The sequence below is a fragment of the Cephus cinctus genome, unplaced genomic scaffold, assembly GCF_000341935.2.
Source record: "Cephus cinctus unplaced genomic scaffold, Ccin1 Ccin1_scaffold0175, whole genome shotgun sequence".
In the NCBI taxonomy this organism is placed as follows: Eukaryota; Metazoa; Arthropoda; class Insecta; order Hymenoptera; family Cephidae; genus Cephus; species Cephus cinctus.
In genome coordinates, this window is record NW_014332899.1 from 23,591 (window position 1) to 51,120 (window position 27,530).

General features: G+C 34.5%; 1 protein-coding gene and 1 long non-coding RNA gene across 6 annotated transcripts; both read right to left on the reverse strand.

Moving 5' to 3' along the window:
• LOC107264586 (proton-coupled amino acid transporter-like protein pathetic) lies at nucleotides 1-26,255 on the reverse strand. Of its 5 annotated transcripts, none has more exons than XM_015732993.2 (5): nucleotides 25,917-26,255; nucleotides 11,495-11,580; nucleotides 6,037-6,444; nucleotides 5,520-5,880; nucleotides 1-4,839 (listed from the first exon to the last, which is right to left on the reverse strand). In XM_015732993.2, exons 1-5 carry the CDS (start codon nucleotides 25,971-25,973, stop codon nucleotides 4,228-4,230), a joined length of 1,524 nt encoding a protein of 507 aa, XP_015588479.1. In that variant the 5' UTR covers nucleotides 25,974-26,255; the 3' UTR covers nucleotides 1-4,227. The 5 variants fall into 5 exon arrangements, with proteins under 5 accessions (XP_015588479.1, XP_015588478.1, XP_015588480.1 ...); XM_015732992.2 differs by lacking the exon at nucleotides 25,917-26,255 and adding an exon at nucleotides 12,247-13,017; XM_015732994.2 differs by lacking the exon at nucleotides 25,917-26,255 and adding an exon at nucleotides 8,414-8,594.
• LOC112493897 lies at nucleotides 8,917-11,452 on the reverse strand. Its single transcript, XR_003058839.1, has 2 exons — nucleotides 11,313-11,452; nucleotides 8,917-9,324 (listed from the first exon to the last, which is right to left on the reverse strand). It is a non-coding gene; the product is annotated as an uncharacterized LOC112493897 (long non-coding RNA).
• Nucleotides 26,256-27,530: the final 1,275 nt, after the last annotated feature.

Below are 27,530 nucleotides of genomic sequence, written 5' to 3' on the forward strand. Positions count from 1 at the left end.
TTTTACAAATTTTTGCGAATCTTTAGATCATGTATTAAATATAATAATGTATAGTACAATAATTCATAAAATAACAGTATACACAAAACAGGTATATATCTACATCTGTAAAAACACAACTATCAAGTCATTGGCTAGAGCAACTGCACGCCGGCATAACCTAAGATGTTCGCTTCCTCTTTTACCACCATAGAATGATATCCAAAGAATTCAATCAGAGACGTTTATCTTTTCAAAAGGCTTTTAGTTTCACCGCATGATAACCACAGTGTTCTATCCTATTTATATATACCAATCCTACTCGTCGTTCGTATGTATATACGTAGTAGGATATTTTCGCTACTATCGAATAACATTTCGTGCAAAATGCTGTAATTTACAAAATTTTACGGACGCGCTGAAAGCAGTGCAGATATTCTGTCGCGAAAAAATTAACCGAGACATTCATACCAACTTATTGTCTTATTCAATTTATTGTCGTTGTGTTTTTAACGATAGTTTAATTCACTTGTATAGACGGAGTAGCTCACAATCAAGTGAGTACAAAGCGAGGAAATATAAGAGAAGAAAACTGTAGTTTGTATATATCTGTCATATCCATTGGAATGACTCAGAGTTTTGAGACAGATGACGATTTAATTAAACAATAACTTTTCTAAATATATGTATCTCGGTTAAGAATTATTTGAGTGAGAAGAGCTGCGTTTGTATCATGGCTATCGTAATACGAGTCTATTAATTTTTAATCAAAACTGCTTTCAAATTTTCCCAATTTTAATCAGGTTATCGGATCATTGATTTCTGTTTCTTTCCCTGCTCGATTGCCTTTCCCTTTTCGCCAATTTTCTCTTAGTGCAACTATTTATCACATTCGGCAGATATAATTTTCTACGTACATAGGTTTAAAAAAAAAGTTTTTCAAATTTTGCTGGAGGTAATGTTCAACTTTCAATGATGGTAGTTATAAAAGTAATAGATAATCTTCCGAGAGCATTTTACCAAAATCATACTAGAAACGGGAACATGTATGTACATTCAATTTAAATTATTATTGCATAATAAAGTCTTTAACTCAGAAAGAAATGTTACATTGATAAAAAAGGATCTGAGGATAACCTTCAATACTCAAAACAATTGTAGTGATCTCACTTGCTCACTTTCAGTAACGCAGGAAAAAAGGTGTGATATGACGATGCTAATCATTGAATAAGTCATCATTGATCATTAAATAATAGTGACTTCCTCGTAACAGCGTTTGTTCGCAAACATTATAAAGAATAGAAATAATGAGGATGAACTAAGAAAGTTAAATATAAAAGTTGATTCTATTACGTATTAAATTGTGAATAAAATTGTCCTACTCATAGTACCGTAATTTCATTCACAGTTCCAAAGAAGTCGTTAAGTGTTTACAGTTTTTTGGCTTTTCCACATATTTAATTCCACTTTACTGTATTAGTTCCTGATTGGCTTGGCTAATGTACCCGCACGTACACTTTGCTTTAAATGTGTATATGTATAGACAATCGATGTGTAAAATGTGAATTTATGAGATTCGTTTATATATAATAAACTCCTTCGAAGTAGATATCCTTTAATGTACATTTCACTCACTCGCGAACTTTACATTTACGCCTTTGATTTGAAGGGACTAAAGTATAAGTGCAAAACGTGCTCAGTAGTAAACTTTTTGTAGATACTTAAAAATGCAGTGTTCATCCTCTTTATTTCTATTATTTACGTTACACAGGCACTTAAGATTATGACTTATTAGTTGAAAGTAGATCACTCAACTACCGAGAGGGACGCATGTCTCTTTTTTTTATTAACATCTCACAACAAGTCTAATTGAACGATTTTACGACGAAACTTTATATTTTATCTAGCGTCCGTAAAATCACCGCCAAAATCGTCTCACATTACTGAGATTCAGCCTAACCAACCATATTCTATGCGCACATTCTATTCATTAAATATAGGCAAAAAATAATTCCACTTTCTCTTACGCTATTTTCAAGACTGAGTAACATGTAAAAACCGTGTTATCATACAGTGATGCGCACAAACTGACACTGTGCCGTTCCTGCAAGTCATTTCGAACGCTAAATAATATGTTCCCGTGTTTACGAACCTTGTTCACGGTACGCTGTATTCTGTAATAGCAATCGTGTAACTTCGTGGCATAAAAATAAAATACATTATTAAAAAAAAAGATTATTCTCATCCAATGTTTGAACCATATTGGTTTACAAAAAGAGACTAATCCGAGGACGGTCTAAGAAGACGCGGCAACTTCCTGTGTCTGCGTTTGTGCGCGCGTATTAATGAAAAAAAGTAACGTAATGAACGTACCAGATATACTGAACAATTAACATAGGATTGAGTCGAAACAAATTATACTCTTTCAGGGAAGCATATATGTATAGTCACCAAGTTAACATGCGTGCAAACGTAGGAACGATCTTGCAAATTAACATAGGAATCAAGCAGTTCTAAAGGACCTTAGGGATTCTTTAAAGAGATATAAGATAGAGAAGATGAAATCAATGCATTATCAGGAACTGAGAGCGTGAATGAAGCGCACCGAGTCTCAAAGAAGTAAAATCGAGCTACACGATATATAATATAAATGAATTTGCCACAGGATTGTGGAACAGCTCCCGCTCCGTCCTATGGCCAATCACAGAGGGGCCTCACAGATCATCTTGCCTATCGCAATTAAGCCTCGCTCTAAATTGGTTCACGAATATCATGGAATTTTTGAATATCATGAAATGCGAGAACCAATCTGATAGATCGGCCAAGTAGTTTGCTAACTAAAACTTAGCTACTACGTTTTTCGTGTCTACATTTCATGCGAGGCAAGATCGCTGTTAATCTAAAGCTACAATGCGTACTTTATTAATTATCTATTTATGTGTACGTGTATATGTGTGTTGCGTATATGGCCTTGTTATGTCTTTCGTATGTGTCAGTTAATTTGCATATAGTTACCGCAACCGAAATAGTAAAAAAAACAACATCACTGACCAGGGTAATGTTAAAATTGAGAGCAGCGATAATGGTAACAGTATTTAAATGTAGTATATGATACTGAAGCTGATCACGAGAGCGGTTTCATAATAAGTAATAGTAATAAACTGCATCAAAAGCGTGTAAAAAAAAGACAGAGAGGAAGAGAGATCGTGCTCAGTTTTATTAATCATATTCCGGTGTCAAATATTAAAAACGAAACCAAAGCAAATGACCAGGTATGTTTATACCAATTTTATAACAGGAGCTTGTAAAGAGCGTTTGGCAAAATAATTATTTGCAAACATGAGTTATACAATAACTACTTAAGAAAAAGGTATGGACATTTAACGAAATGTATAAAACACAGCACTTTTTTTCAATATCAATAATAACAGTAGATTGAGTTGACGATGATATATACCGAACTAGCTAAACATTCTTTCATATAATGATCTTACAGCGTAGAGAAATATATGTTTCGCAATCCTCAGTATTTGGACAACATAGAAACGCTATAACAAACAGCTGTATCCGTTTGAATTTTATTAAAGTTCTTCTCATCACTGAATTTAAAACCAGTTGAATTTTCTGTATCATTGAACAATACAATGATGTCTACTGTTGAAAAGTTTAGGCAATTGACTCTAAATAAAATATGCAATTTTCATGTAACACACATAATCCTGTATTAATTACTTTCTGAGAATGTAAGTCCTAATCACGATCAGGTAATTCGATGCTTGCTTACTGCCTGAACCTTACGTTCTGCCATTATAATATGTCTTTCCAAATCGAAATTTACGTTTAAACATTATAAGCATTACTCATGATTGTTTGCTTAACACTCTTTAAGAATTGATTAGAGATATCATTCAGGATGATTTGAGCGCACGCGTCAAAGGACACTGAGAAAATGCATCAGAATTATTTGTAGACGAGCACGAACCAAATCACGAAACTCAAGAGAATAGCTCGAATGGCCAACTTCTAAATCTGAGTGTTTGTGTTCACCATTATCTCTAACTCAATGATTTCATCCATTATAGCCATTTTGAAAAATTGTAAGGCATTTAGTGAAGGTGATGGCGGTAGCACTGATGGTAATAGTAGTGTATCGTGTCATTGAAGTGGCTGCGACTGTGAAAAGCGCAGCACAGCGATACTTCTGATCGTTTCAAGTAGCTCAGTGGCAAGGCAGCTTGAGGCAGTCTATTAGGCAGGACCAGAAGATGTCTGATTTTGCTCGATGATCTCTTGAATACTGACGTAGGTACCAGTGACGAATCCCAAGATGCCAAAGCAAATGATGGCAATGTTTTTCCACAACCTCCAGTTAAACCTACCTAAACCGTTTTCCTGTTCCCAGACAGTGACTAGCTCGATTAAAGAGGGAAACATAAGACCAAGGGTCGAAAGACACACGGCTCCGACGAGAGATATAAACGGCCCAAGATTTGGTATGGCAATGGCGACGCCTACGGTGAACACTACAAAGACGACACGCATTACGTACTCCGCCAAAAGTTTCCTCGATCCAAAATACTGCTTGATGTTCTTCCAAATAATTTCCATTGGCACATAAAATTGTAAACCATAGGTCAAGAATATCGCAATCGCAATCATAACTTTCACCGACTGCGCTAAAACTTCATCCCGCGGGAGATTGAGCGTAATTGAACCTTCCGTAGCGTCTCCGTATTTTACGTAACCAAAGAAACCAACTCCAGTGTATAATAAGACCACGCAGAACATGCCAATATTCAATACTCCAGGACATCCGATGAAATGCGTGGGTGTCTTCATGTTGTTCTCCAATGGCATCACCTAGAAATTATCAAAATTTCTTTTAAGTCTTAGAATTCCTTTGTTTTTAAGATGAATTAAAAATTGATAGTTATAATATTCGTTATCAATGAGCTTCCAAGTTTAAAGCTTTGCAAATTTATCGAAATGAACGCTCAGAAAAAAAGTTTGATAAATAATGATAGATTTTAAAATCAAAGTGGAGAACGTTCGGTAAAAGTAATTTAATTTTCTGAATAATATATGATAAGAAAACTTGTTCTGAAAAATGGTGAGTTGACATTCAAAAATTGATACGCATAACTATATGTATATCTTATCAAGCTATTGCATATATATTTTTATACAACTGATTGAATTTCCATAATACGTTTATCTTATTTTTAACTACTGTTCTTGGCGTGGTCGTGAATTTTTACAAGTTCCATGTGATCCATCCACGCTTGATGCGATGATGATTTTTCGAAATTTTAATAATAGTGCATAGCAAATGTTTTATTTAACAAACGTTTCTAATGAAAGTTATATTTTCGCGTCACGATTTCAACACTTCGCAATTTGAACAAATTTGAATAATCCATCAGCAGAGAAATCTCTGAATCGTTATAACACAATACAGAAAGTTCACAACTATGCTTTTAATTGGAAACAATATCGTACGTATGTATATGTAAATGCAAGAGTGTTAAATCAATACTTACAACACCGATGCCTTCAAGAGCGAAAATAGCTGTTCCGAAAAAGAGGGGCAACTGAGACCAACTAGAGAAGTTTGGCTTATCACCGATGCTTGGTAAATCACTGAAGATGTAGTAGAACGTGATACTAACTCCAACAGCAATCAGTACATTCGCCACCATGGAGAAGGGTGCCAAATACTTGAGGTTTCGCACAAGTGAAAAGATTATGAGAAATGGTAACAGCATGGCCATGTAGATCCGAACATCCCATTTGTTATCTGTATAGGCGCCAACTACCTGCTGAATGTTTGTGGATACAAAGACGATGTACACACAACAGCAGCCAATCAAATCGATTACCAGGAAAGAATTGATAGTTGCTCTGTTGAAAAGAAAAACATAGATCAACATTAATAATTTGCGATGCAAAACTCAGTTAATGTATAGCAATATAACACTTTCTTAAAAGTGCTACGAATGTAACGCAAATTGAGTATGTACGTCCAATAGAAATCTTACACAAATAAAAAAGACTTACTTCGCTAGCCTGGCGTATTTTTGCACAGGTTCAGGTCCGACAAGAAAGGCCGCTTCCGCGACGTCGGCAAATCCCAAACTGGGCGTTTGGGTTCGCCTACAAAGGGTATGCGCACATTTGACCAGAATGTGGACGCAATAAGTGCACACAGCACCGATGAAAAAAGTGGCGAAGAATCCGAATGCCAATCCTGCATTCTTAAAAGCAAGAGGCATGGCCAGTATACCGGTTCCAAGACTGCCCTTGAGTAGGTGAATAAGGGTATCCATATCCGAGGTCGGATGCGCCAGCTTCCGATGCTCGAATGGATCATAGAGAGCTGCCTCTTCGTCGTCGGGTCGTTCGACCAATGGTAGAGTCGAACCATTTGTAACCGTGATTGGAACATCATTTTTCTCACACTTGTATCTGTAAAACCACATGAATTAGAAAAAGCTCCCTAGATTCTCTGGAAGTGGCTCGGTTCCACGTATTATGAGAATACGCTCGGGGCCCGCTATACCTAAAACGCTCATCCTGATATTCGCAGGCTGATGTGCACACTATTTGCGAGGGCACAGATTCGAAACAGCAACATTCTCACATATGATTGGTCGTTCGATACTGATACATGGAACAAATGATTATGATAAGACGGTTTGGAGAATGATTGTGGTGTCGAAGCGATGCCGTACTGCATAGTGTTATTGGTTGCGCCGTTTGTGTGGATCGAGTCAAGATGGATCTTTCGTATAGGAGAGAGGATCGTGCATCTGGATATAAATGAGACATTATGCACAAACGTTCGATGTAACATTTAACACTGAGAATAATGGAAAATATGACCGGAACAACGAATATCAATAAGACTTTAAAAGCAATGTGAAGCAGCGTTTTAAAAAAATTTGTATACCATCTATATCCTCGATTTCACATTCACTGCGGAGGAAATTCCTGTCCCGTTTATATAACGTGAAAGTATTGATAATAATCACCAGTGAGCCATGTCATATCGAACATGATGACTCCAGTATATACAATTGTTGTTTTAAATATTGTTCTATATTGAAATTAATTTCAAAGAATGATAGACTCCCAGGAAAAATTATTGTTTCTCTACAGTGTATAATGGTAATCGTTATTATGAATATGAAAGATAGTGAACTAAGATCGAAATAACATGAACCTGGGTAAAAACAATTTTTAAACTTTTGATGGGCTCGTAACAATGAGTAATTCGAATGCCTTTTAATGTCATTCCACGTTACTTTGAAAACTTTGAAAACGGTAAAAAAGTTTCAAATGAATAAAAAATGTGGAACATAAGAAGGATACTATATGGTAAGGACTCAGAGATGTGTACGTTTATGTAGTCTCTTAATTCGAGTACAATGCCCGTATTACACAACCCATGAAAATAAATGACCGATATAACATTAAGAATTTCAATATATGATAATCTTGTAATTTAGAATATCTGACAACAAATGCAAAGTATCACATATTAAATTGATAAAACAGAAATTAGATCGAAAACTGGGTCGTGCAATACTGGCGACTTAGTTTCGACGTATATATCATCTTATAAGTTAACTATCTCGTGTACCTAGTGTATTATTTTATGGAAAATTCACGACATCGATGCAAGATGAATGATATTTATGATAGCATAATATTTCTATGATAAATGTGTCTGCCTGCCACCGTGTTTCAATGGTTCCGCCACATCCATTCAAAGTCTACCAGGCGTGTAGTATTTTTCGTTTCGGCTATATGAGGAGACACTACATTTTACTCATTCCATTTCTTGCCAATAGGCGTTCAAGAATTATAAGCAATTATTATCAGTTGAACAGCATCAGCCACACGGTGAATCTACTAATGTTAAATACTTCCATTGGCAAAAGGAAAATACGATAAAAGCATATGTGAAATATTAATTCAATTAAGTCAGAAGAATAAGATAACTTTTGTATGAGTTTTATATAATTAGTATCTGTTAGTCTTTTATCGTTATAAATATACAATAAATGCATATGCGATGGCATTTGTTATTTGCTCTAAAAATATTTTTTAAAAACGAAAAAAACTAACTTACATACCCGATTGCAATTATTCACAAGAATCGAATGCTTCACAATGTGCATACATCAAGATGGCAGATTAAGATAATTGTATTAAAAGCGTTTAACGACGATGAGGAAAGCTGTATGTAACCGCGAGCATTAATCGATTCTTAAAATGTCACCAAATTATAACCGAAACTGTAAAAGGAAACGTGTATACTTGTGCATGAGCGTTTATGTTTATGTGTGCTATGTGCCTCTTACTTATCCGTGTGTAAGTTTTAAGGTATTTTACATATGGTTATAGATCGTAAAGGTAGGTGTGTAGGTACCCGTTGAGGTGCGGTAGTTTCTCTCCTTAGGTGTGGAGCTTTCTGTCGAGAAAGCCCTGAAAGAGTCTGTGTCACGTGACACGTGGAACACGCGTGAGCTGCAACCACCGCACTGCATCACCGACGCCCAGCGCCACGACGCAGTACGACGACTAACAAGCCGTGTTTACATAACATTGCGCTTCACAAAAAGGGTTACACATTCATCGATTAAATACCATTAGGTTTTCGGTACCAGCGCGGCACTAATTTACATACCTCAAGTTCAAACCAATTGAAAAGACATTGACATTTCAACTAGAAACAAAAAAGACACTCCAAACTATAACAGTATGGCAGTGCAAATGAATTGGCGAAGCAATGCGCGCGACAACTTTGATTGACATTTTCAGGCACGATAGATATATGAAGCATTTTGCATATGAAAGTACACATATCACACTGTGCAAGTCTTTAGTTGCACTACAAATTTTCGAAAAAATATTCCATATGATGTACGCCAGTTCGATTATTTTATAGATTTTATTTTAAATTGTACACATATAAACAAATATTAAATAATCATTCCTGCTAAGGAATTACGAACATGTAAGCGAATTATCAACTTTCTAATGTAACTTTTCTTATGGTAAATCTAGAACAAGGTATGAAAATTAATTCGCGTGGGTATGAAGTTATTATAGTCTGAGTCAAGAAGTTTGTCAGTTGGTCTTGTTCGGTCGTTTCACTCGTTTCAATACAACTTTGACAAACTTTAATATTTCAATCGTTTCATTTGATTTTTAATATCTTTATCTTTTGATCGCTTTGGCTGAGCTACGGTTTGCTTTTCGACACTTCGTTGTGCTTTCGGTTAATACTCAGAGCACTTTCATAGAGCCCGAATCAATGCCCGGACTCTATACGCACGTCTGGAATCATATAAATGCACATATTATACAGTAAAGACAGATTCTTTATGGATTATTAATCAATTTTGGTGGCATACCGCATGATCTCTAAGGAGTTTTTTCAGCCAACGAGGAAGACCCCTTCGCGACTCTATCTTATCTAACAATTTCACACGTATACAGGGAACCCATTATCGCTTTGCCGTATATAATTGTGTACGCGAAGGATATTTTACAATTCAACACTGATATTAAGTAATAACTATTGACAACTGTTACAGATCATATGATCTCATATAAAATTATGCGTTGGAAAATTTGTTCGTTAGTCTTCAGGTGCACAATATATTAATGAATCAGTGACACTCGAGCTAATTAGAAGAAGCAATGCTGATTAGCTTATAAATTGTTATCACTTTCGGCAAGTATGAACTTATACAGCTTGATTCTCTTTTCTATTTCGAAATTCTTATGTATTTTTCAAAAGGAAATCCTCCCTCCACCCATACTCTCTTCTAATCGTTGACGAATTTCTCCTTACATCTAACAGCTGAACTTTAAGCGATATTTTTTGCGAGTATATTTATATTTAATTCCCTATAAACGTTTCTCATTTCACTAATTGTAGCAGTTAAGATAGTATTGAAGAGGTTAAAAAGGTTCGCCAGTTTAACACTAACTTTTACCGTCTTAGGTAACTCATTCTTTAGCTGTAATTTTTACTTTTTTATTACCATCTGCATATCATAAACCTATTCATTTATAAATGTCGTTATAAGATTTGTTATATCTCTCCTAATAAATAATCGAAATACCAACAGCGAGCTATTTCCATTGCTTTAAACAATATACAAAAGACGGATTATAAAGTGATGCGAATAATGAAGAATAAACAGGAACAATACAGTATGAAATATTATAAATTCTAAATGCGTTCTGTTTAATGCATTTACCGCACACAATACATAAAAATTATTCGACAACTTATCATCAATTACATGAATGGTATGTTGCAAACCAGTGGCGAAATCCGTAAAGTAGCGATATGAAGTCGTCGTTTAAACTCAATAATCGTCCTATTTAAAAACTTTTAACTTGAATTCTATTGTTATCGAACGTTTGCAAATAAATCGCTTCATGTATGCGATACTGTAAAATATATCAACTTGATGTGAATAATTATTCATATCTGATTATTAATTTCATTAAAAATCGTGTTCTAGGGAATTATTTGTTTCATATTAAATAAAATGTTACTATATAATATTAGGTGCAAGTTATAGGAATACCTATTATAGCAAAAGTTTGAACTCTGTTTCAAGATGATACAAAACGTAGAATACTACTTGAAAAATGATATTTTCTTGCTAAATAAAACAAATTCATTTAATTGTTATGCCACTGGTGCAAATTTGATAACATTCATGCATGAAATAAGGAAAGCTCAAAAGCACGAAAATGCTTCAAGAATTGCAGTTTGGTCGAACGATAAGCAGTAACGAATAAAATTTGAGGATTTATTTTCTATCGGGTTAAGAGCAGCAGCAGCCTTTACACTATAATAATTGTACGAGCACTATTTTAATACTACTATACCGTGTCAATAAGGAATAAAGAATAAGAGTCGCTATCCCGAATTCACTGTCAGATCATTGAGTGTCTGTTCATTTAAATACATTTGACAAAAAAAAATCAACTTGGCTCTCAGGACTGACAATGAATTTTGAAACACATAAAATGTCAAATGTCGAATGCGAGAACGGACGCTCTGGGATCGGAGGAGATCGACACCATACCGCTAAACCAAAGGCAAGCCATCGAAAGCTAATTTCATAAGCGGTTCAACGTCTCGCAAGGAATGAGAATTCATGAGAACATTTAACGACATGGCGACGAGCGTCCTCGGTAAATCGGTTCGCTGAAATTTACCTCACAGGTGATCAGGCAGTATGCGAGTAATATAGAAAACGAAATAGGTACGAGAAACAGAAGGAAAGAGAAAGACATACGGAATAATGCATAATATATGATCCTCGGGAGTCACTCACGTTTGCTTGAGCACTGATTATTTGGGTTTGGCAAGAAAGCAATGGTGATGATTGGTCGTAGAAGTAGAGTGAATCGCTCGACTATCGTTGACCGTTTTCTTTCTTTCGCGTCGTTTTCGTGCTTTACGAAGGTAGACACTTACTTGACGAGAACCATGTCTGATAGTTCTGTTTTCACCCCGTGCTTCTTTGGGTCGTATTCTGCTATCATCGGGCGCATGGGTGTTCTCTGTAATCATAAAACAATCTCACGTTAGCGCGTACTGTTGTATCGTATATATTTATATTCTTAGCCCGCCACTAGTCGCATGGAGCCTCAATCAGCCCAGCCATCGAAATTGATAGGTACGCTAAAATAGAGTCTCGCTATATAAAGGAATATCATGTCTTTCATAAGGACCCAGAAATATGTTAAATTATGAATTTTTTATGACTATTCACACTTTTCATCTGTCTTGACACTGTCATATAAATTTAGGAATTTATTGCTCAGACTTTGTTTTTTGTGCTTGAAACTGAATTCTTATTTCCTTTTACCGTGTGGTAGCTAAGACAAACTGTTAGCTGTCATGCCAAATTTACTAATTGTTTGAATTTCTTTGAAAAATGAAAATAATTCACTGACTTCATGACAACAATACGTTACAAAAAATTGAATTCTATACATTTATGTGTATCATTCAATGTATATAACGTTATTTTAGTAGAGCAATTTATCATTTCTTTAAAAAATTTCGACTGCGGTACACATTTTATTAGAAAAATATTATAACAAGGAAAAGAAGAAAATAAAGTTGAATCTGAATGAAAATTTTAAAGCAAAATATGTGTCAGTCATAATAATTTTGTTTTGGGCCAAAAATTAGAAGTGAACTACGTTCAAAGTAATATTAACCATAACACGTGAATGATCGCTGGTAGTCGTTGATAAGGAGCTCATCTCAACATCATAACCGCTGTCCGTATTGCCCATTTTGTATAAGATATTGATACACTATTTCATGCACTTTTTTATGGGATGCACCGTTATTATTAATAGGCAAATATTTATCGAGGGAGTTTTGAAAATTGCCCTTTGGCGGATGTATCAATATAGGCTTCACCTAGGCATCATTTATTACTTTGACACTTAATGAGTCTCTTCTACGTTCTCACTTTCACTTGTAGCATCCCGTGCAATTCACAAATATTTACACAAAATCGCTGTCCCTAACGGACTCACCCTCGCGGCCACTAATTATCAATCATATAAGCATTCAATATTTATATTACGAAATTAAACTCGCTAGCATTAATTAAAGATTTAGGTAAACGTCCCTCAATTTGAACATGATGCATAAAATAGAAGAGAAAGGGAATAACTGCTGGTTGGCTGACCGGTATGTTGCATATTGTTACGTGCACCGTTCATTTCGTATATTTTTTGCAATTAAGAGAAAATGAAATCAACTAAAAGAGGGGGATGAGCCATCGATGTTTAATATCAAGATTCGTAATTGGATCAAAAGTCGACGGTCTGGCGAACGGATGTGCTGACGATGCTCGCGCTTCGAAGCTTATGCAAGAAATCGTTGATAATTTCTAACGGAGTTCTAAGCACGACTGAGACTACGACTATGACTATTACTATGACATTCGTGTAGCGTCGCGACGCAGAAAAGCACGAGTCGCTGCCAAACTGTTTGAATATTTCGAGGACGCCTCCTTATATACTCCGGGAGCGAAAATAGGAAGAGCAAATGGACGCGACGCCACCACCGTAGCTTGACCGACGCTCACGTGAGGATCGCTAGTGGAATCCGACGCCAACTTAACCCGAACCAAACATTAAACGAAAAAAACTCTTTGGCAATAATAATATGTGTCCATATGTTAAGTTCTTCAATACAAACTGATACTATTTCGCTAGAGCTCTAATTAGTTTGGAAAACTCTTCTGCATCTAAAAATAAACTGCCTGATATTACCTGCACGTTATTTCATCGAAATCCTTTTTTCATTCATTTCTCATACATAATTTTTAAGATAACGATGCAATTCGCGCCAAACAGATTCCACCGTATCGTACATGGCACAACATTTTCATTCTTTTACTTGATTCAGCCTTTTCCTTAAATTAACATCTGTTGTTAACTCAAAATTATTTTTAATTACGATTGTATATCACTGAACTAGCTGTGATTGCTTCTCTTTGTAACTTTTAGTACTCATTTCTGTTAAAAAAAAATTAAAAAGAAATTACAAAATAAAATGTAACGCGAACTGTGCATTATAGCGTGATGTAATACAGAATACACTGAGTTCAGAGAAATGTGGAGAACAGATGTGAGAAAAAAATTAAATGTGAAAAAACACCGCGTGCAGTCTAGTTTTCTTTTTCTAGTCTCGAAAAACAATGACTTTTATGCATATATATTTTTAATATAATCGAATAAAAATTATGTCCTTTTTTCAGCTTATAACAGATTGAAATTGTATTTGTAATTGTTTATACATGAAATATACATAGAGATTAAATAATTCACATTACATTTAATAATATTGTATCGACACGCATTGCTAGTTTGTAGTTAGGCTTCAGATTGATACAAAATTTAATATTTACTGGATTTGCAAGAAAAATTTGCACCAGTGCCATATTTCGCATATCACAGATGAATACTAAATCAATTTGATGTTTCATTCGTTAAGTAAATGCTAATAAACTACACACAACAGATGGTTTGACTAAATATTGCTAACGCACGTAAGCATTTTGAAATAGTTATTAGAATAACTATGATTTGCAACTCGGTATTATTCCTTGTGACTTTCAATTTTTCCACTTTATTCACGGAACACTTGGATTTACTTTAGAAGTCTTTATTACATTATATTTCCACTTTAGATTGCATTATTTTTTGTGATGGCATACGTCCATTGACGTCACATACGAGGAAACGGCTGCATTTCCAACTGAACGTGGATGCAATCATTTATATGCATGAATATGAGACATGCATTGTCGATAAAATTACAATTATAGTGAAATAAACAAAAGAATGTATTATCGCTGTATACCGCGTATATACTATATTAAAAGATTTTGAAAATTCTGAATCATGAAAATCGATGCAGAAATGATGAAAATTAGTACCCAAGCATTTCATGGTATTTTAACGAATCCTTTAATAATTTGTTTCCTCTACACCTATGACTTACGACTGGCCAACTTTCCCATGTTTGCCAACGCATTTCAATGCTACTAAAGTATATATTAAGTTTCGAAATTTGCGTACATTCCACCAGTTGTACAAAAAATATACATATTTAAAGTTTCTGAACGATACAATGACCTCAGTGCCAATTACTGTTTTACTTTCCAGAAATTTGATTGTAAATATAAATTTTTTTAATCTTCGGTTTTTAAACATTTATTTTATTATTTGGTACACAAAAAATCACATAAAGTGACAAAAAGACTTGTGCGTTCGTAGTGAGTCTTATGGAAAATTACAGTAAACCAGCTATTTTGTTGGCACCGCCTCTGAAACCTAAGTTTTGATATAGCAATATAGTAAACTACTTTGACAAAGAGAACAACCAGACATGAATCAAAATTTTACTCAGGAGTTAATTGTGGTGTTAACGAGTGTCAACATTTCCATATAAATGACGAAGTAAAGAGCTTCTAGATTGAACAGATCGGACATTTTACGGAATCAAATTAAGTGAATTAATAAGAATAAGGAAATTTAGCGAAGATTATTGTATCGATAGTAGTTACTCTTAGTTATAATTTATTATGCCATTGTACGTATTAAGTATGAGCATTGAAATAAATAAAATTAAATCAGTAGCATTATATACCAAATTATATAAAGCTGAGTAAAGAATGAAATGTGCAAAATTAAAAAACAACAACGGAACTCCATATTTTGTACTTTGAGTCGCTTTTGCAAGTATGTAAAGATTAATAATGTTCCACATTTCCAAAACTATTTCCAAATATTTTTCGTTTCACAACCGTGGTAAAGCCGCATTGCTATGGTCCTAAGTTAGGATGTCCCTGGGAACTACCGAGAAAACCAGGATGACGAACGGACTCAGTCTCACACTAGGATCCTGGTACGAAAAATATAAACGTTGTAATCAGGTAATATGTCTTTGGAAACAAACGACTTGCAGTTGCATCTGAAATGATGAAATGCAATAATGTATATACGAAACAGTGAAAACTCACAATAACGGGACCGTATCTAAAGTAAAAGATAATTAGTGCAACTTGATATTAAAAGAACTCACGAAGAGTATTGGGCAAGTATCATCGCTGGCCAAAATATGCGTTTTGTTTACACCTGATTATAGAACATCAAAGTTACGTAATAAGCGCCCCTCACCCCGTGGTAAGGCTTATACATATCTCACAGAGTATATCGTGGGTGTGTCGACGACGGACCTAAATTTATCCGTTCCGTGCAAAAATAAGCTCTTGCAATTGCGTCAGACTTTCATACTTATTTTCCGCAGGGACTGCTGATCTCTACCAAAAGCAGTTGATCTATGCCAAAGACTCTATCTAACATCAAAATTCAGCGAAGTTAATACCGAAACTGCCATTACAGTAAATATATTTAGTAAGTTGTTTCTTCTGATGTAGATCTACCATAATCATTAAATCATATGAACGTCTTGTACTTATCAGTCATTGACAAATAAATTATCTTTAAACGCACCATGATAAGAAATTGAAAATCTTCGAATTCATCATCGACGAATTGTCATCCAAAGGTTTCAGTAAATATTCCAAGAACATTCCTCGTTATTATTCCAGATAAATTATTTTGATAGGAATCTCAGTCAATCGATAATTCTGCTCGCTGAGGCATATTTATATATTGTCGTAGAACGTTTCAAGTGAACGACTTTAAAATAAGTATAAAGTGCATCTTATACTTTTTTAGTATTTATATTCCTTGTATATTAACGTATTTAATAAAATGAGTAAGTTCACTGCATCGATCGAAACACCTCAAAGTTACTATGAATGTAAAAAAGGCCAATCACGTGTGAAAGCCCTGAACAAATATACAGTGAGAACAAAAAAATAAGAATGTGGAAAGGAACGAATGAAAAGAATGCAGAGTTGCTTCGATACTTTCGCCTACGTGTAATCAGTGCAAATTGAGACAGACACCATTACAATTTGGACGCGCGGAAGAACTATAAGTAGGCCGTTTAAAGCGCTGTGTGCAATAACAAATTAACAAATCTGGCAACGACGTCACATCCTCATCTCATATACAATGAATAATGATCGGGCTTATGTCCCTGAAATAACAGCATACACTGCTCTCTCAACAGGCTGTAATTATGTTGACCTTTTAATATGCTCGCGTGACCCAGGAGTCAACTAACAATTGGTTCATGCGAGTCATTTCAAACTGTCGCGCGAAAAACCATAACGCATGCGAAATGGGCATTTTGAATACCGCATGACGTTTTCCAAAGAATTAGAATTAATGATATTATTTGTATTGTTCTCACTCCTAATTAATGTCATAATCAGTGCAACATTAAAGTTTAGCGAATATGTCACCAGCTCAACCATTCTCGGTTCATACAAAGTAATATGGAGTTAATGAACTAAGATGGTCACTACTATATGTATTTATGTTTTATAAATATATAGACATAGTTACTATTCAAACTAGCTCTTATTTTGTATACCTGGGATGATAATTGCTAGAATCTTTTAGTTATTTCATTAACTTTTTAACCACTATGTCAGCGTATCGCCAAATGAAATGGAGTTTACAGCGTTTAATCCTCGGAGTATTTAAACTGGTTCAAAAATGACTCAAGATTCTTATTTTTGGGATTATCTTCTAAAATACCAAAGCTAGGCTTCTGAATTTTTTTTTAGTGCGTTTTCTGAAGGACAGTAAACGGTCGGGTAAGAAATGTCTTCTGAAACGTGTTACGGTGGATTCGGCCTTTCATAAGGGTGTTTTGTCCGCGTCTGTCGGTGTCGTTACATCAGGCGGAACCTTCAATCAATGCAATACCTTTTACCGTTACTGGTTACTTTGGGTATAATTTCAGCGTGATCAAAATCTATTCCGATAGCGAGGACGATCCGGAATATTAATTAGAAACTTTGGATGACGAAGTCGATTTCGTTGAAGATGACATGCAGACTGACAGTGAATACGATTATTCCGAAACTGATTTTATGACTTATCTACAAGAGCTGTACGAAGTGAAGAAGATAAACTTGCTGAATTACGACAAGTTACCGAAATATTCACGAAAAATTGCAGAGAGTCGTATAAGTCTTCTGAATGTGGTACAATCGATGGGCAATTAGTATCATTCAAAGGTCGTTGCTACTTCGTGTATATGTATATGCCCAGCAAGCCTGGAAAATATGGAATCAAAATTTGGGCCCTGTGTGATGCGAAAACCTATTATTGCTGTAATTTAGAAGTTTATTGCGGAAAAACAAGAAATGTACCAAAAGTAAACTAGGGCCCTCGGGTGGCGAAGACATCGACAGCTTCCTGGAATGGAAGTGGTGTGAAATTTTACGACTAATAATTTTTTTACATCTATAACAGTTGCTGAAGAATTATTAGAGAAAAAAGTTAACTTTAGTTGGCACTATACGTAAAAATAAAAGACTTGCCAAAATCATTAGCTGACATAAAATGAAGGATAGTGCATTCTTCGAAATTTCTATTTACGAAAAATATGACTTTGGTTTCCTACGCGATCAGGCGAAACAAATTTGTCATCCTATTATCAAGTATGCATAAAATTCATGAAGTTAGTGACAAAAAAAATAGTTTTAAACCAGAAATAAATCATGTGCTACAACGCAACAAATAAGTTCGTTCACGAATATAAATGCAGAAGAGCCACGCGTAGATGGCCATTTGTTCTTCTTATGAATTATATGGGCATTGCTGGACATATAATGCATTTGTCTTATGGAAAACGAAATATCCTGAATCGATTGAAAATGTTTCTACGAACCAAAGACGAAAAATATTTCTACAAGAGTTGGCAACAGAATTATTACAACCTTACTTAAAACGAAGAGCGGAAAGAATTGAAAGGGATCCAAGAGGATTCAATTCTATTATTGTTACAGCAATTGCAGCTTTTGGAATAGAAATAAACAAGCCTGAGCCATTAAGAAATGTGTAATGAAACGTGGTCGTTGTTATGCATGTAAGAACGATAACAAGTATTCAAAAAGATGTGAAACGTGCCAATAGTTGGTATCTCATAAATTATTCATTAATCACAATAAATTTCTTATATACCTCACTATAAACTCTTACATTATTTTTCAGACTTGTTTGCCCAAAGCATAGCGAAAGCAAAACTGTAACCACATGTACCTACTACGCGATGGACCAAGACATAGAATGAAAATTATATTATTTTCTAATTAATTTAAATATAAATCCATAAATGTTCCACATTTAATGCAATAAAACAGTTTAAAGCTTAACAATGAACATTTTGTTAAATACAATTCATAATAGACGATTAAAACAATTGAAATATTGAATTTACTGCTTGGGTCAAAATTGACCCATTTTTGGTAGGGGAATGTCGTCAGGGTTGGACCGTCGTCTAGGTCGGACCTTTTCAGTATTTCATATATCACCACTGGCGCCACCTATGCGTGAGCATAGCCAAACTAATCGTGGTAGAAGCAAACTTTACGAAGCATTGCTATCTTCCTGGTGTGTTTGTCAGAAATAGTGTGCACTCAGTTGCTTTTTCATAGCGCAAAAAGTTTCTCAGCACCCGTAAAAACCGTCTCAGAATCTGAAGAGAATATACAATCGTCGAGGTAAGCATGTGTATGTGTCATGTGTTTAACATATAACAAGATACTAAGGGGAATATTGGGGTTTCTTATTTATTCAGTTGTTATGTGACACGATGCAGTAATGGTGCTTGTCGTTAAGGTTCGACCATTTGTATAGTCAGGGTTGAACCACCCTAATTCTTTTATTATATCAGATAAATACCATCGAATCGCGAACGGCGCTCAATGAACAGGACAGTTCTGACTTCGCCAGAGAGTCTTGAAACATTGCGTGAAAAGAAAAAAAAGCAAGACGCTTCGAAGACGCCCACAAAACGCCGAAAATCAACTACAGGGAAGTCTACTATTAAAACACCAGCTAATCGAGATCGCTCACCAAAAAAGTGCAGGAATAACACTCTTCGAATGAGGATGAAAACTTCTGTATTATATGTTTAAAAGCGCTGCCTAAACACTTAAACCGCAACAAGTCTGTTGCTTGCATCGAATGCAAGAGAGAAGTGCATTTGAAGTGCACCAAACTGACGAAAAGCTATTTTCGTTTGCCAAAATTACGATTTAGAGTGATTTTTTCTGCAATATTTTACTATTTAATTTTATTGATTGAATAAAAAAAGGTATATTGAGTCACTTGAAATTATTTCACCTCATATTTCGTCGATTCTCCCCAGTGGCCCAACCTAGACAGAAAGGACCAACCTTTACAGCATTTTTTAAAAATTTCACTACTTTTTTTTGTCATAGCAATTCACCATGCTTCAAAAAAATTTTATATTCATTGGACTTTTCTAACAATGTGCTATACTTGGCTAAACTCTTTCCGAAACAAAAGTTGTGGGTGAAAGTTAAAAAGTGGTCCGACCCTAGCGACATTCCCCTACTCTGTTAAAAAGAAAATGTTTTGATTCTCCGAGGGTTAAAATACAGATTATAATATTAAAATTAGTATAATGGAGCGGCTGGATTTTTTGTTATCATCTCGTATAGCTTGAACGAACTATCTAATAAATAATCTTACTAAAAGGCTGCCCCAATATTTTCTATGCGTTAAAGATCTGTCAGCATTAGTGAACAACAGAGACTATGAAGTGAATAAAAATTAATTTTTTAAAATCTGCTTCTTTACCATACGTTGTATTACTATTTGATTAATCCTATAAATATTTATCAGAATATTGAAATTCTTTATTTATTTATTTATTTTTCTTCATTGATTACAAGTTAATCTGATAAAAGTTCTTTGAATTACTGGAACAAGTTCATCGTTCAAACTAGATATCCGTGTAACCATAATAAATCCTGTAATTTCCAATATTCGTTAATTCTACTCTATGAGATGTGTATAAATGAGTCTATTATACTACATTGTATTACTTTATCAATTTAATGATAATAATTCACAATATCTCGAGTTTTAAGCTGAATACGATTCTATAATTATTTCTCATCTTTAGTATAATATCTTCTGATGTCATTTTAACGAATCGAGATATATATCAATGGTGTTTCCAGGGAAAAAAAAAAGGATGTACAGGGAATGAAAAGGGCAGAGAGGCATGTGCCAGGTTCAAGGCGAACCCCAATAAATCACTTTTACCTCAAAACGTGACGAGGGTCGTCAACTTTGAATAAATGTTGGGGAGCAGGTAAAAACTAAAATGCAGTGCCTATTCAAATAAACTTGGAAAGAATTTATTTTCTAATCTTAAAGACAGCAGATGTTCTCCGAAACATCATGTCAGAATGTTTCAAGATATTATGGTAGAATTATGCTTATAAAGTTGACCCTACATATTTAATCGAAAAAGCTCAATCAGCTACGTTTACTGGCTAAAAACACAATTTGTTTATCGTCTAGTTAAACATATTTATTAATTATTAAAGTTGGGCAAAATTGGAGGCGATGGAGGAAAAATGGTTGTAATTCAACGAATGTCCTTAATTTCGCAAATGCTAGCAAGCTAATCTATGCATTAAAATATATTTTCAGAAACCTTGATATTTAAAGCGTTTACTGTAAAAAAATAAACATCATTTACAGTATACTTATTGAGAAAATATTGTTAAACGGAAGGCATGTGGTGGAAAGAGAGAGGCATTCTCTCTTTCGTGTGGTCTTTTACCTATCGGTAAACGCTAGGTAAAATTTACGGTGCAGATTTGTGCGTTCAGTTAGCATTATGATTTATTTATGAGAATAATTATTATTTGCTAGTATTAAATTAAAGTTTTTAATATATTTTTTCTACTTGTTTATAGAATTTAACAAATTATATATGGCTATTAATTTAACTTCAGCCAAACTCTACCATACTACCATAAATAAAAGTTTAGATTTATTTAATTAAAAATTCAAATAAAAATATAGTTTACATCTTTTCATATATATAAACTCACTATCTACCTAATTACCTGTTAATATCGATGAATGCATTTATAATATGTACCAAAATAAACAATTAACAAAGAAACAAACGTTAAGTACCAACACAAATATTTATAAATCCTTACACAGTACTTTTATCGCGATTCGCAGTAGAATAATAGAAATTTAATTTAATCGTGAGATGTTCAAAATGCGTACTATGCTAAAATGCATTATAAATTTAGTATCTAATATTATACCTTTATCTACTTTTTGTTTGTTTCAAAACTTATTTCGTAGCTGCTATGCCACAGTTTAATCTTAACCTAAGTAATAGGATATAATAGCCAATCTCTTTTTAGTATGCAATTAGTTCACCTAATTAGTTACAAAAGTCAAAGTCTTTTCATAAATGCGCGATCTCACAGATAATCAATTCTTTGGCATAACTATGCTTAACATGTATATATATAAAACACTCGCCAACTCATAAAAAAATATGTTTATACACATTGATATTTATATTACAAAGAAAATTCGGAATGCAAATCAGACACGAATATTTGCAACACTATTATTTTCAATTTCGGAATGGCTCAACCGAAAATATTTAGAAAGTCTATATATCTGATTGCTTCTTTGAACGTACAACTGAATTTAAAATTCTACACATATTGCTGAGCCAATTAGAAAATAATTAATAGATGATTATAGTTGGTACAGTAGCATACGGATGTTCACCACTTCCGGTTTTAACCTAACTCAAAAGATGTAATCGTACAATAATACTCGATTGTGCCCAACATCAAACCAGTTTGCTTGTACAGTTTTGCTTCCTACTCGGTGCTGCCACCTAACGAAAAAACCACGAATCAATAGTCTCGCGTCGGTTTCAGGCCAGGCCTTCCTTTTACTCTACTTTCTGCTCATATCATAACGGGAATCACCTGATTATGTTACCGACTACTACTGCTACTACCACTACTACTAATACAGATCATGTTACCGGCAGTACGACAAAAAAATACGCAATTATGATCAAATAATATTAACTTTATTTGATAAAATTATTTTTTTTTCAGAAGATAATATGCAGTTAAAAAACATCCAGAACCGTATTATGACGATAACTAATATAAAAATATTGATTGAATATTGAGTGCTCTCCAAACGTAATTTACAACGGTAATAATGTATCTTGTTTTGTGAAAATAACCGACAAACGGATGTAATTAACGGAAAGAATATACAATCTGATAATTACGTCCACAAAACAGAAACAGCTCTTATGCTCTACAATTTTTGAACTCGAAGAACAAAATACTATGTATTTATATACTGTAACGTGGCGTTATTCTCATATTCATATTGTCTCCTTTAAATTATGTAGTATCACATTTGTTTTCCGCGTACGAGGGACATATGTGTATCCGCGTGAGCACGTGTTTCACAGCCAGATTTACAGAAATTTTTTCTCATTCCACGGAGTGTGACCATTACAAACTAACGTACTTTTTACTACTCACGTCACTTCTGTAACATTAATTTGTTATTACCATACATGTACACGAGAAGAAATTCTCTATTCTTCATAAAAGTTTAAACAAGACATTTTTTATTCGGTCTCTATCATGCAGAAGACATTTGTATAAGATTTGAAATTTGTTTAAGAAAATAATAATGGAAGTGATTAGATAAAAAGTCAGTGCAGCACTTTGCATTGGGAGCGAAATATAAATGATTATCTACGCAGAAGATGGACTTAATATAAAATCTTTGAGTTGCTTAGGAATCTGTAAATTAAAGGGGAGTCAGCGACCAATTTGGCACGAACTAGGGGACCAGCTGTAAGCGTTCCAGACGCAGCTCAGCGCTCCAAAAATAACATCAAGAAGCATTCGTATAAAACCTAAGTAATGTCCGAGAAACACACCGTTGCTTCGGTGCGTCAGCATATTTGCTTAACGTATTCGCCATACTATGTTGGGACTCTGTGTTTCGATTTTCATAATTACACTTCGACATACATAACGATACACAATCAACGTCTGATTATTAGAAATGGAAATAACGAGGAACCGCCATTTGTGCAATCTTGTTTCTTGGAGTTCGTTATATTGTATTATCTTGGCCTTTATTTTCAAAACTTAAGAATACTCACGTAATTTCTACTTCTATGGCCATATAATTTTATGAAAAACTGTATGGCACCTTAAAAAAATCTTTTAAATTATATATATTTGTTTGAGTTCAACATTTTGACGTATCATAAACAATGGAACAATTATATATAAAAAAGCCTGGATGTCATCAAACCCAAATCTTCCACGCTAACGACTTTTTCAAAGTTTAAAGTGAATAATAATTAAAAATACGAAACAAAGAAATTTTCATCCATCCGGGAATTTGCACAAAATGGCGGCGACTCAGTCGGCGTCGTTTGCGCAAGACTTGCGTCGCCAGCGCTACTGACACCGTCACTGACCCGATTAGCGAAATTCACGTTATTATTTCAAAGTTTAAGTTCTTTCAAAAAATATGCACCTAACGGATTATCTCGTAGTTTCTCATGTATCACTGATCCGTATTGACTATGAAGCTGAACATGCGAAAAAATCCATTTTCTAAATAAGCAGTAAGGAGGCGCTCTAATGGAAGCTCGAGAGGTCGATGCACGTTTCGCATTATAAAACAAAAATATGAGCGACTTCCATGAGTTTATTTCGTATTACTGTTAACGTTTTGTTTAAAAGGTGCTACTAAAAGATTGCCTAAACGGTGGCTATGTATCGGAATTCAATAATGAGTCAGTTTCAAACTTTCCACGCGATGTCCACCTGCTCTCCCTACTACATCAAAGTTCATCCATGAAATAGCATGTCTGTGGCACTGAACCCCAAGAACGAAACCTTTCATGATGGCGATCCGTTTAGTAAGCTTAGAAAGTTTTGCTTGATTTCACGTCAACTGTTCTCTATGGAACGACCCTAATTTCAAAAATGGATCACAATTGTCAATTCGAGCAGAATGTTTTCGTTGTAATAATTCTGCTTCCTACATTCAGTATACTTTTAGAATATACAGACAACATAATTCCCGTATTATATTTATTGTGTAAAATATCGAGTGACAATCGTGTCGTATATTCTTTTTAGATCATTAATATGCCTACTACTTAATAATTAAGAAAGTAAAGATACGTAGGCATCTTTAAACTGTCGAGATCCTCTATATCAAAACTTTTTTTAAACAATAAAATGTTCCGATACTATCATAATAAATTATAAACAAATGTAATTCAAACTAAAAATAAATAATATATTGAAACATGCGCGGTATAGACAAGCTCATTGACGACTATCAACGCCTAACAACTAATAAATATTCAACTGTGTTAGTACAACAATCAGATGAGTAATAAATATTTTAGGTTTATGAGTATATCGATTATCAGAATGCAGATCAATTAAAGATAGACACACACCTTGTCAATTATATTAAGACACCAGAATTGAAATTAAAAAAAATATTTAGACAGTTTTAATTGTAACATATTGCAGTATCCTCGATAATCCTTGTCAAATATGCACTTAATTGCTGGTCATTTTACAATTTTTCAGTTAGTTGAAAAAGGTAAATGTAAATTTATTTACGATCATACATTCAATTTCTCGAAGCACTGCACTAATTAAAAATTATCATATTACCAATGGCAATTTGCCGATACCATATAGATCAACTTTTAATTACGGTATACGTCGTAATAGAAGACAACGAAATAATAAAAAAGCGCAATTGGAACTATACAAAATTGAAAAGTATATAAAACTTTTAATTTTATTTCTGGAGCTTAAACACACTATTTTTCTCACATGTCTTCAGGTTTATTTTCAATTATTTCTCCGTCGAGGGAAAACTAAAAGTTTACCCTATCGCATGCATGCGAGACACATGATACGAGGCGAGTTGCGGTTAATTATAGTTAATAAAATGTATAAAAATACTTTTGCATTAACGACAAATGTTGCAACGAAAAGCATTAATTTAAAAACAATTGTTTAAATTAATGGAAAATTTGAGTAATTTTAACCAAAAGTATAACAATTTCAATAAAAAATTTGAATTTTTCAAATAACTCAAAAATACAAACGCAAATTAGTTTCCCGATCCATAGTTAGTGAACGTTTCGTAATCAAAGTTTTTTAGTCCCAAAACAATTTCCGCAAGTTGCTCAGCAGGCGTACAATTTTAGTGAACATAATGGCAAGGTAATGGCGCATGGTCAACACTTTTCTTTGCGGAAGTCATTAAAAGTCAATGAAAAATTATTTACGCTATATTAATATCGCGATAACTAGAAATGCTGAATTTACCTTAAAATTACCCCCATGTACTGGCGGAGCTCCGTGATTTTTCATTTTCTGTGACATCCTTAGACAAACGTAGAAAACTGACAAAAATCTTGTAGTAACGAAGTTCTAGGATGAATGTAATACGGAACTGGCACAATCTTTCCTTCTATTTTTCTGAAGCTTTCCACTCCCCCTTTAACTGTTTGGGGAATCAGTATAGAGGAACCTCCACGGCCTCTGATTCAATAAATAAGGCAGTCGCTCAAGGTAAACACGATACTTAAGAAAAGCACACCATTCCAAGGGGAGGCGTGCGTCGTTCGCGGAGTTTCAACAAGGAATGCGCGTTTTCATCGTGGGAGACCCTGGTCCTCGATTTGCCCCCCATCGCAACCGGCACAATCCTCATGGATGACCCCACTCTTCTACATTACGTGGTGGGAGGGAGATCCTCGATTCTCCCTGGTGCCTGTCTGCCTGCGTACCCACTCCTCTGCAACTCCCACCACTGCTACTGCTAGCTCCACCACCACCACCACCACCACCACCACCACCACCATCACTATCCCCATCACCATAACCATATCGAATAGCAATATTAAACCTGCAATTCCATCGTTTCACTACGTCTCCTAGCATAATTATGAACAAAGTAGTCTCCCACCCCTCTTATGCCTTTAAATATTTAGTCGGACGTTAGGGGAAGTACTCACACCTTTACATCACCCCTACCACTGCTTCACGACACTACCACCAGCATCATCACTAACACTACTAGCGCCATTCAAGTTTTGCTGACGTTTCCTTTCGATTGAAATCATCACCTATCTACTATAATATTTTACTTCTTGAACGTACGATATGCAGACGTTACCTTTTTCTATTTGTCGCCCTACGTCATTATCGCCGACGCAGTTGAGCGTGAAACTAGGTGGAATGTGATTTATAAAAAAAAGCGTGACATAGGTTTTCGAACTTTATTTTATAGTTTTCATTCCACAACTTGTATTATAGGAAGATAAGTTATAATTTTATAGAAACATAATATTTTATAAACATCACAAGATGATGGTTAACACACATAATATCTTTATGAGATTATTATAATGAACATCAGGAAAATTCACGTATGCAAGGGAAGTCCACTATACCAACTCAGTTCATTAGAAGCAGTTCTGTGAAATCATATCAAAAGGAATTATGACGCACAGACTTAAAATGCTTCTCTTGTAAAATTCTAACACGGAGAAAAGTTCTACGTAACTGAAAAGACTAACAAATGGTTGAAGAATTTACAGAAAGGTGTCCAAGAAGAGTTTTAGCCTCGGCAAATACCTTCCTTAAGATGGCTTTTCAGTATTCGACCGTGTTTGAAACGCTGGGTACAACCATAGACTCTATTGTCACTTGTGAATCATTCGTTTACAGAGAATTGCTATTTTCTGAAGGCTCAACTATTGCACTGGAATGTTAAAAAAATATTGGCATCCCGCAGCAACGACTATAATGTAACTTTATTCCTGACATCGAAACTTGTACTTCATTTTTTGAAGTAACATTTCTGTATATCAAAATGTACTGCACAAAATGTATAATATTATGCCACGTCATTCAAAGGTAGTGAAAATAAATGCT